The sequence below is a fragment of the Mixophyes fleayi genome, chromosome 6 (assembly GCF_038048845.1).
Source record: "Mixophyes fleayi isolate aMixFle1 chromosome 6, aMixFle1.hap1, whole genome shotgun sequence".
Taxonomy (NCBI): Eukaryota; Metazoa; Chordata; class Amphibia; order Anura; family Limnodynastidae; genus Mixophyes; species Mixophyes fleayi.
Genome location: NC_134407.1, coordinates 181,948,533 through 181,960,959, shown reverse-complemented (window position 1 = coordinate 181,960,959; position 12,427 = coordinate 181,948,533). Strand labels below are relative to the sequence as shown.

Sequence of the window (12,427 nt, the reverse complement as noted above, 5' to 3'; positions counted from 1 at the left end):
TGCTCCAGGCTTGGAGGGGGGTTTCCAGGCACTAGGAACCCCCCCCCCCCTGGGTTTGCCTATGTATGTATTCTTAAGAGTGGTTCACAATAGTTTGTTTGCACAAAGCTCTTTTACCCAGTACTGTAAATATCAATAGATTTTCTCTCCAGTCAATGACAGGACAGATCACTTTCTTCACCCACACTCCCATGGGGTCAGAATGATGAGTGATGTACGATGCTCCATATTTGTACATCAGTTTGATTTATAAATCTTTAAAGCCAGTCAGAGATATACAAGACATACATATATAAACCCATACTTCTTGTTTCTTGTAAATGATGATGTCTAGTCTGATTCTGATGCTTGACAAATAATGATGCTGTAAAATGGGCAACTACACAAATTTCCAAATGAATAGTTTGAATGAATGAGTGAAACTCAGGACTGCAACTGGGTTCATCCAAACATCTACACTTGATAGAATTTTGTTTTGTGGAAATAGATGTAATATAAAGTTTGATGCTCACCACTCCAGCGTAATGGACAAGCTCAAAGTGAGGTTCATATCTCCGTTTCTTATCTACTTTTGGCTTCTGGAAGTTGGGAGATTTCCCCAAGTGGTTGTCATAAAGCTTTGCTTTGAAGGTCATGTCTGATGCCTTGGGAAACATGCATTCTTCTTCCAGGATGGAAAGGATGCCTAGAGGCTGGGAATAACATCATGCATAAAATACACATTGATGCTCAATATACATTGGTTGATAAAACTTAATGCATAACACAAAGCACTTAATAAAAGCTATAAAAAGTTGTCAGTAAGTTATTGCATTTTGGTGCTTCAGTATCATCACCTGGCATATTTCTGCTAGATGTCTGTATTTGTGTTAGTTATGTTCAACAGATGTCGACAATATAATATCTCAGGAACAAGTCAACAATGAAACACGGGTTGACACTGCCCACAAGTAGTGAGTGTCGAGCAATTTGGATCATTTACCCCAAACTAGCCTGAGCAATAGCTTCAGTGATCAACAAGATTGCTACAAATCCCATTGGATGTTTGAGGAATAGACAATAGGAACAAAGTATTTATCTCGGAATGTTCATCACTCCATGTAAACATCACAGATGAACTCTTAGATCACCTCCCACCATAAGGCCTAGACTGTATAATTGATGTATTTACCACTTTCACATGCAGGTATAGCTGTATATTACATGGAAATTTTAACTTTTTTTATTTTTTGGGTTTAATGCCGCTTTACTTGTCAATGCAGATTTTATTTTGCTAATAGTGCATCGTGAAGCGTGATACCTTCTCTATGAGGTCAATGCAAGCCTGTAAGTCAAGGCCGAAGTCAATAAACACCCATTCGATCCCCTCCTTCTTATACTCTTCCTGCTCCAGCACAAACATGTGGTGGTTGAAAAACTGTTGCAATTTCTCGTTGGTGAAGTTGATGCAGAGCTGCTCAAAGCTGTTGTACTGTAGGACAGAAACACACAATAGGCACGTAGTTAGCAACGGTCAGGACAACAGCTACCTCTAAACTGAATGACCAGGAAATGATGTGCGGGATTACACTGAACTACACACTGTCAATGCCGACCTCGGAGACTAGAGATCCTGTTACTTTATACTTTTAACTCTCATTTTCAGATCGCTCAGCTTAGATGGAAAAACATGGAATTTTACAGGTGAATGTTTATTTGAAGAGAAATATGCAATATGTTTATAAAGGACACACTGGAGCAAAGGGTAATTTTTCTTTTGTCTGAAACCTGCCTGCACATCACAAAAAACTGCCTTGTAAATTCATACCTATTAATTGCTGACATTTATAATATGCCATTGTAAGTTCACCCAACCCAACAATACACTTGTTACAGATTCATTAAAGTCGCTTTCATTGTATATACATACAATTAATATTGTTTTTGAGACATCACCATTATATAGCAAGGGGTAAATTTACCAAGCAGTCATTTTTTGGGGTTCTTTTGCAACAACCACACTTTGCCTCCAAACTGCAGCATTTGCTATCCAGTGATTTGGAGGGTGACAGCTAAAACCACCGACGATGTGTGGTGGTCTGAAAGTCCCAAACCACATGCGGTTAGAGCAGTGTTGGCTAACCTGTGACATTCCAGGTGTTGTGAAACTACAAGTCCCAGCATACCCTTCCAGCAATAAGCTGCTATATATTGGCAAAGCATGCTGGGACTTGTAGTTTCACAACACCTGGAGTGTCACAGGTTTGCCAACACTGGGTTAGAGCTACCTGTCCAGGCCATTAGAACATATGATGAGCCACAATACACTTATTAAACATCAGGGCAATCATTATTAACTGACTAAGGGGGCAAAATTAATAATTAATCATCTTATGGGGGCAAAATGATTGTATGATTATATGAAGAGGGCAATATTATTTTGACATTATATTAAGGGGACACTATTGTTTGATTGCTAACATTAACAATAATATTGTATTTATGATGGGGCAACATTTATTATTTCATGACGTGACCACTATTTATAGTGCATACTTGTGGCACTTCAAGTGCTTCCTGGGAATTTTCAGCCTTTAGTAAATAGTGCGGTCAGCACCCACTTTATTTCCGCCACTGCCCCCAACATTATTCAAGGACTTGCATGTCATTGGATTTATGTCAAACAGTGAAATCAATAGTGTGAGGTTACCTCAAATATTTCAAATCCCGCAATGTCGAGTACTCCTATGAAGAACTGCCTGGCTAGCTTGGTGTCCAGCGTCCTGTTAATTCGACTAACAAGCCACTTAAACATTCTGTCATAGGTTGCTTTTGCCAAAGCACCTACTGCAAATACCACCTGGGAATAAAAAATATAAATATATTTAATTGTTAACAGTTTGAGATTAATCGAAACACAATAGGAAATAAAACAGAGGGTGATGAATTCTTCTCCCCTTATGTAATAAGAAGGTGTTAAACAGTCCCATGTTTTGCACAGTATAGATAACTGGCTATAGCTTTAAGTCTTGAAGGGGTGTAGCTCCTTTTCAGGTAGGCTTCGCAGATTTTAGCTGCACTAACAGTCAAAAAGTCCACAGGTAAAGGTTTAAACCCAGTCTGGTTGGCTTTTATTTGCTAAAAAAAAAGTTCACAGTGCTTTCTGGGCTATAAGCAGTCAAACAATAACATAAAACAAATCCTGCTCTTCTGAGTGCTGACTATCATCATCATCATTTATTTATATAGCACCACTAATTCTGCAGCGCTGTACTGAGAAGTCATTCACATCAGTCCCTGCTCCATTGGAGCTTAGCTAGATTCCCTACTATAGACACACACTCACACACAGACAGAGTGAGACAGACAGACAGAGAGGGAGAGACTAAGGTTAATTTTTATAGCAGCCAATTAACCTACTAGTATGTTTTTGGAGTGTGGGTGGAACCCGGAGCACCCAGAGCAAACCCACGCAAACACAGGGAGAACATACAAACTCCACACAGATAAGGCCATGGTCAGGAATCGAACAAATGACCCCAGTGCTGTGAGGATGAAGTGCTAACCACTAGGCCACGGTGCTTCCCATGTATTCTACCAACACTGGTCACAAAACAGATTCACAGGTCATTTCACAAATTCTCATCAAACAGTTCCACAGACACATCCTTCGTATAAGAGATCAGGCCCCCAGGTGACCTCTACTGTAATGAATCCACTACTTTAGTAAACATAGGGCAATGTCCTGAGAGAAAAATTCCTCCCTTACCAGACTCTACCAATCACCTTCTCTCAGGTGATATAGCTATATAACTACAGCCATGACCGCAGTCCTGTATGACTGATGTATGATGATATGTATCATATCATCACATCATTATGTCATTATCTTTCATTAGGTTTCTAAGCAAAGTAGAGTTTAACACATATTTGTGTATTCTTCTCACTTCCATCAACAGTTATCATTATACAGCATGGGAATCTACGGCAGTTTTCTATGTAGAAGTCAAAATAAACTTTTTGGATACACATGTTCAGCATTAATAAATTTCGGATCTGGGTCAATGCTTATACCCTTCTCCAGATAGCCATTCCAGACACTGTTTTAAGCTACACGAAAGCTGCCAATACTCAAATCAAACTAGTTGTTAGGATGTTCCCACATCCAGGTTGGCAATGTTGACCCCACACGAGTCTATGCCATTCATTGGCCAAACATATTTTCCATTCTTCCTGATCAAATGCTGGGTTAAACCCATGTGTGGTTAGTGGGGAAAAAAAGCAGCTGTTGATGCTGCTAATGAGGGAATACTCATTATATTTCCTTATTATCTCTTGCACAAAGTACCGTAAACATATTTCCATGAATTTCATATCCGCTATGGGGGAGGAGGCTCTATTAAAATGGAGGAAGGGGAAAGTAAAAGTAAATTGTTTGTAAAATATGGTACATAAGAGGGATCCCTTATGCTATATATATATATATATATATATATATGTATATATATATATATATATATATATAACCATATAACCTTCTGCTTCCTCCACATTATACAAATGGATGTTTCATTTATTCTCCTGTTACTAGTCATTCATACATGGCTTGAACCACGTACCTGCTCCACATTCTGACCTTTGGTCACATATTCATTCCCGACTTTCACTCTGGGATGGAGCAAACCTTTAATGAGATCAGCTGAGCTGATTCCCATCAGGTAGGCTGCCTTGTCTGCACCTGTATAATGATGAGATATATATAAGTCAATCCAGGGGTGCAGGATAGAATAGATATAAAGAGAAATGTATGTAAGTTTGAATACAGTGTACACATTATATATCTTGCTAAACATATATATATCCTGATACCACAAGCAGCACAGGTAAAATAAAATAAACTAACTGAAAACTCCAAGAAATATTTTTTTTAATATGTTTCCAAATCCTGAAAACAAGTTTAATTAAGATAAATTATTGGCTTGTGCAGCATTCCCAATTTCATGGACAGTATCTTAATATCTCCTGCTTTATTTCAGACTACTCAATGTTCCCTTCAATGACAATGTCCCTCAATGGCCCATCCTTTACTTTTTCAGCAGCTCTACTGCACGCTAAGATTGACCCTTTGCCTACCACTAGTAGGTGGAAGAATGAGGTATTGTTGTACATATATAGAGTAATAGTTTCGTACTGCGCTTAACTCCCAATTTTTAACTATATACTTTAAAAATATACAGGAGACATCTAATGTATGCACTGAGAGTATGCATCAATAAATATCACCCATAGGCAAGATGTAACTATTAAAATTGCACTTTAAATTAGCAGCATTATATATATTCCATAAAACAAAGTAAATGAATAATTATCCTTGACAATTAGTATAAATGTCCATTGAAATTTAATTCATTGTCCATCCAATTAGATCCAAGCACCAGGATCATTCACAAATCAGCTGTTCCCCTTCAAATGGCCCATCCTCAACGGGTTTAAGCAGCTAAAGAAAATTAGGCTAGGGGATGCTCAATGGTGTAGTAACTTTTATGTATATTTTTAATGCCAGATAAAAATGTATACGCAAGTAAAGTCAATTCAATCAGCTGGAGAATTGCTCATCTCAGTAATGGGTGATGACAATGAAATGCCTAAGCAATGCAAATAGAAACCACTGTTCAATTATACTGATGTGGGCACAAAGGTAACTTACTTTCAGTGCCATCTGCCTCCGCTTGCTCCTCCCTCTGCTTCTGCTTGAACTTCATATTCCCAAAGTGCATAACGGCACCAACTATTTTATAGCTGCCCGTTTTCTCCTCTTGACTGAAACCTAGGATGTCCATGGCATGCTGAGCAGAAGAGCACACAGGAGAGGTACTTTAACACTAACATATGGACATGTATATTACAGTTGCGTACAATATACCTTTGGAAACAAATGTTTAAAGTGCATCTGTCGACTAAACATAATGGATTTAGCCATTTTGTTGGCTGGAGCAATGTTTACCAAAAAAAGGCATAGCCTATCAATTAATTAGAAACCTCTGATGTCACTGGTTCCTAGAAAATAGATAGGCACTTTGGGCTAGATTTACTAAGCTGCGGGTTTGAAAAAGTGGGGATGTTGCCTATAGCAACCAATCAGATTCTAGCTGTCATTTTGTAGAAAGTACTAAATAAATGAAAGCTAGAATCTGATTGGTTGCTATAGGCAACATCCCCACTTTTTCAAACCCGCAGTTTAGTAAATCTAGCCCTTTGTGTGCATTAGTGTAATAGCTAGTGTAAACTTCTGAGATTACTCCCTTCATCATCATCATCAACATTTATTTATATAGTGCCAGCAAATTCCATAGCGCTTTACAATTGGGAACAAACATTGATAAGACAATACTGGGTAATACATACAGACAGAGAGGTAAGAGAACCCTTGACGAATGTTGTTCATGAAGGTTTTGTTGCATTTTTTAAGCAAAGGTTTTAGTCTTCACAATATTGTTTTCTTTTTTTATTTTTATTTTTGGAAGGTCAAATAACAAACAAAACCGATATTCAGTGTCAGAAAGAAAAAAAAAACACATCACATAAAACATGATATAAAATCAACAGAATATCGTAAAAAATCAGTGCAAAGAGGTCCACAATATTGTTTTCTAATAATCATGAAATGATTTTGTGTCAAATACCATCTAAAGTCACTTTTTGGAAACATATGTAGCAATTATGCTTTATTCCACCTACATCAGTGGCCATGAGTTCTTCTCCGTCATCAAGGTTGTCCACAGTCGTTACACCTTGCGAACAAAAGTGGTAATCGTAGGGGTTGGTGGAGAGCAGGAGCATGTCTGTAAAACAATATTCAAATTATATTATATCTATTCGGATAAGAAAAAATGATCTATAGAAATAATGATTTATTCTCCTTCAATAAGCACGTTTATTTTTTAGGTCTAGCCGGAAGTCAACCTAGTAGAACATCGAGCATCTGAGTGATGTTGTGTGGGGAGGTCATTTGTATCTGCTCAGTTTCCTTTATGTGTAGTGACACTGGTTCATCATCATCATCACCATTTATTTATATAGCGCCACTAATTCTGCAGCGTTGTACAGAGAACTCATTCACATCAGTCCCTGCCCTATTGGAGCTTACAGTCTAAATTCCCTAACATACACACATAGAGAGAGCCTAGGGTCAATTTGTTAGCAGCCAATTAACCTACCAGTATATTTTTGGGTGTGTAGGAGGAAACCCACGCAAACACGGGGAGAACATACAAACTCCTCACAGATAAAGCCAAGGTCAGGAATTGAACACATGACCCCAGTGCTGTGAGGCAGAAGTGCTAACCACTAAGCCACTGTGCTGCCCATGATAGGTGCTTATATTAGAGTTCATACAAATGGACAGATAAACACAATATTGACGCTTTTGTATTACCTTGAAGTTCAGGCTTCTTCCCAGAGAGAATTTGGTAATAAATATGGTAACTTCTCTCCCCAGGCTGCTGGAAAATCACTCTTGATTTTTCCAGGAGGTCTGAAAAAGTAAATTTAAGCAAAAAGGTATTATAAAATTGTAACAGCTAGCTCGATAGTAACCGATAGGTATAACTCTTCAATGTGGTATTGGTGTCAACTATGAAACCATCATCTATTTAACCATTTCTTTATTTTTAGTAGATTTTTAACTATATTTTAATTACGCTAACAGACCCCCTTAAACTTAAACAACAAGATTATATTTTACTTACATATATCTATGTCAGCAGAGGCCAACTTTCCAGTGGGTCCAAAATGTATTCGAATAAACTTCCCCTATGGAAACATAATGAGTCATTTATTGTGCCCAAAGCACAAACAAGGATAGTAGGACATACTTTTCCAAATTATTTCATTCATTCCTCATGCTTACGTTCAAGCTACATTAACTTGAGGAGAATTGCATAGTTGTAGCTGGAGAACACACATCAGCATGATAAAATAGCAATGCAGGTTAGAGAAAGTTCTCATACTCCACCTCTACTCCATATGCAATGCTGTGCTGCCATACAAGTTGTGACAGAAGCACTGGGAAAGTGATAAATGAGAGATCCATAAATGTTTTAAAACTCCAGTGAGATTGTTTGTATTTGAGAAGGAGCTTTCCAAAGAGTGTATTCAGATGTTGCAAAAGTGGGTATGGGGGTCCCTGGGGTTATGAATGGAGAGAGAAGGCGGGCTCCATTCATCAGGTCTTCCAACATACCAGATACCCTGCACTTGTGTGGTGCTGATAAAAAGCTGTGAGTCTCCTCAGTCTCTCACCATCTGGGCAACAGTTCAAATGCCTGTAGAGAGACACTGCAATTTGTTCTCAGTAAGTGCTATTATTTTGTATGTGTGGGACATCAGGTCCTTCCTGTTAGAGAGGGTGTTCCTTGTGTATTAGTTAGAAGCCAGTCAGGCTAGGTTTTTGTTTCTGTTTTGTTTATTTTTGATGCTGGTGAATAAAACTAGCTGAGGCAATGTGAACCAGGACACTGGACAGGTGGGATCTATTTGACTGATGCGTGTGAAGCGCAGCCATCTACCCCAGGAGACCGGACCCTTAACCTGATCTTGTGCCAATGTACTATATTCATCGCCATCAGTAAAGATAAAAATTAACAGTGTAACCTTGGAAATGGCCCCCATTAACTATGGCTCAGGCAAGAATACCTGTTGTCAACTCTGATATTCACCCTGGTGAGCACATAGCTGCAAAGATAATCATGGAGTGTAGTTTGCTGATCCTTACACAGTCTCATGTCTCTCCCTAATTAAAAATGAACTTTAACTATAAGTTGCAGACCATGCTGCTACATGCGCCCTCACATGACAAAAACACTCTCACCTCCAAGCTGAAATGGCAGGCCAGAAAAATTAAATACCTTCGAGTCTTTATTACTTCCACTTACAAAAATGTATATAAAGACAATTTCCCCCCAATCCTCTCATAACTCGAGTCTGACCCTGAGATCCCTTATAATGTTGTGTCTTGGCAGGACCATAGCAATCAAAATTAATTGAGTTCCAAAACATCTATACCATTTACAAAATTCTTCCAGTACAGGTCCCACGTTCATTTTTGTAGCATACAAAGGGTTTTCTCTGGGTTTGTGCAGAGAGGGAGACCTCCGAGGATCTCAAAATCAATGCTCAAAAATCCAACAATTAGATGGGGTCCAGGCTTCCCGGATACTAATCTATATTACTGAGTATGTCACTTAGCATATGTAACCCTTCCCTTGATACACTCCCTTGACTGAATATTGAAATCAAATTCACCAACTTAATTTTTTCTCCTCTGTCTGTTGGTCCCAAGCCATGCAGGCCTTCACAGGTGACCAATAATTCCCAATAACACATCTTTGGAATAACCTGTATTTCTCTACAGTATCCTTTCCCAAGAGACTTTTGCTCCTGAATTCAAGTTTGTTACAGGCCTGAGGGATAGTAAACAATGGGCAGAGCTCCTACCATCGAACTAGAATTCCCTAACTCATCTAACTATGGTTGCAGGAGGAATTTGCGGCTTTTTATCTGTTGGGACAAGGTACATAATCTCTTTATCTCAATGTTGGAATCACCTGTTCCTTAGGACCCCTGGATCTTTTGCTACCTGCCTCAAAACTAGAACTAAAACTCGATAAAGGTCACATCCCAAATCCTCACTTCTGCCAAAACCTTGAATGCCAGAATCAGGAAGGAGACTGAGCCCCCTCCATCCACTTTCTCAAAAACTGTTGATGGCTTTCAAAATACGTGTCCTTTCAAAATAAAGAGTTTAAAAATACCATTAATAAATAAAAAAGATAGATGGCAAGTCGCATGCATGAGGAAAAATATAGCATTCAATCTGCACAAAAACAAGGAAGTTACATTTGCCTTAATATGGTACTCATGGTACTTTTAAGGACATGTTCACCTACTTTTTCCCAAATCGCGGATAAACACTCTTAATAAAAACACCCTGGCTGTAACACCAAGTTATACTGCACATCATGCCTTTGCCATTAGGATACTGTAAGATACAGGACCTCTGGTACTTTACTGTCTCAACTGTGTCTGCTGAGCATAAATGTTATTACAAATATATAAATAAATATATGGCTCACACTCTACTTACAAAGCGGGAGGAATTATCATTTCTCAGTGTCTTGGCATTGCCAAAAGATTCCATTGCTGGGTTAGCTTCAATGATTTGGTCTTCAAGGGTGCCCTGAAAAATAATAACTTGTTGGTATTAGAGTTACATATTTATCTATCTATCTATCTATCTATCTATCTATCTATCTATCTATCTATCTATCTATCTATCTATCTATCTAACTATCTATCATATGTACCTAATATCTACTTATCTCATATCTATCTATCTATCTATCTATCTATCTATCTATCTATCTATCTATCTATCTATCTATCATATGTACCTCACATCTACTTATCTCATATCTATCTATCTATCTATCTATCTATCTATCATATGTACCTCACATCTACTTATCTCATATCTATCTATCTATCTATCTATCTATCTATCTATCTATCTATCTATCTATCTATCCATCTCTCTCTCTCTATCTATCTAATCTATCATCTACATATATCATATGTACTTCACATCTACTTATCTCATACTGATCTCTCTATTTGTCCATCCCAGCCATCTACATAATTACACATACAAATGATTTTATTCCTTTCAACATTTCAGAGGGAAAAAAATCAGGACAAAATTTGGCCACCACCCTGGAACCTATAGCGACATTCACAATTATCCTTATCCCATTAAAATTTTAACCAAGACCATACATAAAACTATAAGCAGGGCCTTCCGAACGCTGAAAATTGTGTAGGGACTAATGACTCCTACCAAATAAGAAAATGTTTTGTCCCTACATATACTTACCCCGGTTTTGGTGGTAAGGGATTGCTAAAAGCAAAAAGTAAGAAAAATAATCAGTTTTCATATAACATACACATAATAGTTGTTAAAAATAACATCAACCCACATAAAGCTGTCATTTATACAGGTGTTGAAGAGCCACAACTTCACAAAGTTAAAATCGAACGGTTTTCAAAGCTGCCACAAATATGAAAAGATAAATATCAAGGACTGATGCACCATTAAATGTTGTAAAAAAAGCGAAAAAGAAAACCATAAATGAGTTAAAGAAGAAACAAAAATATGTAACGTATAAAGCAAAGCCAAATTTCATTTGCTGATAGAATAGGAAAGTTCAAAGATTAAAAACAAAATTAGATAAAACATGTATGAAAATGCTTAGTTAATCCCCAATGACTCAAGGAAAAAGCAGATGATCACGAAAAATGGAAAAAAATTAGGATTTGCAAAATCAAAGCGAATAAGAATATGAGGGGAGAGAAAAAGCAATTACTGAAATTATATTTTAATAATAGTTTTAGTGGCAATAAGAAAAGAAAAGACTTGTAGCTTGGAACTTAAAAACAATTGGTAATCACTAATCTGGGGAAATGAATCAAAGGTCGGATTTGTGTGCTATATGAAACCTCTTGTGTTCTTCTTTTGCCTCTTTTTACCACGTGTGCAATATAAATGGTGTCCCCCCGTCATTAAATAATAAGTCAGTCAACAATAAATTATTATTGCCCCTGTTAATATAATACAATTGTACCCATAATATAAATATATATTACTATTTCTCCCTTAATTTGGTACAATTATGTTTATCCCCTTAATATATTAATAAACTAAATCTGCCCCCTTAATATAATACATTAATATTGCCCCCATATGATAATTATAAATCAATATTGCCATAATAATAATAATTAAAGATTGTATTAATAATTAATATGTCTATTGTGGCTTCTTTTATGCTTTGAATGGCAAGATAGCTGAATCCACATAAGGTTTCAGCAAACTCGCCTATCAGAAACAGGTCTAAAATCCTTCCTATTTAATGGCAGTTTGACATGTGGTTTTGCAAACAGCATGCTCATCAACCAAGCAGTTTGGATACTTGCTATTTGAGAAAATAGGGATGACGTTTTCAAGGGGTGTGGGCTTCAGGAACCAAACATAAAACTGGCCAAAAATGTGCCTTTTTGCAAACCCAGGCTTTAGTGATACTTGCCAACATCTGGGATCAGGGGTCAGATCTCAGTGCCGAGTGCGGCAATTCACAGCGTAATATAAGGGGGTTCAGGATGATGCGATTCGCTGTGAATCACTAGGGATGTTGGCAAGATGTGGAAGAGCACATTGCTTTCCCAGGAGCCCAGGGGGAGAACTCCTAGAAATTTGAGTAGGCAACTATGACTTTAGTATATTCCTCCCTTAGACTTTATCTGGTACTCATTTATCGGAAGCCGCGCTGATATCTGGTATGTGGCTTTACAGAAAGATTGTTGGGGTACTTGTGGAATCATTGACTTCAAGCTA

At 37.6% G+C, this 12,427-nt stretch overlaps 1 protein-coding gene across 1 annotated transcript in view; it reads right to left on the bottom strand.

Moving 5' to 3' along the window:
* Positions 1–12,427, bottom strand: part of MYH7B (myosin heavy chain 7B) — a 44,248-nt gene that overhangs the window by 17,726 nt on the left and 14,095 nt on the right. Inside the window, exons 8-17 of the mRNA XM_075177477.1 lie at positions 10,910–10,933; positions 10,124–10,216; positions 7,728–7,791; positions 7,415–7,513; positions 6,718–6,821; positions 5,687–5,825; positions 4,599–4,717; positions 2,690–2,839; positions 1,301–1,471; positions 513–692 (exon numbers count right to left, since the gene is read on the bottom strand). Coding sequence (XP_075033578.1) covers positions 513–692; positions 1,301–1,471; positions 2,690–2,839; positions 4,599–4,717; positions 5,687–5,825; positions 6,718–6,821; positions 7,415–7,513; positions 7,728–7,791; positions 10,124–10,216; positions 10,910–10,933 — 1,143 coding nt within the window. The remainder of the gene's footprint in view (positions 1–512; positions 693–1,300; positions 1,472–2,689; positions 2,840–4,598; positions 4,718–5,686; positions 5,826–6,717; positions 6,822–7,414; positions 7,514–7,727; positions 7,792–10,123; positions 10,217–10,909; positions 10,934–12,427) is intronic.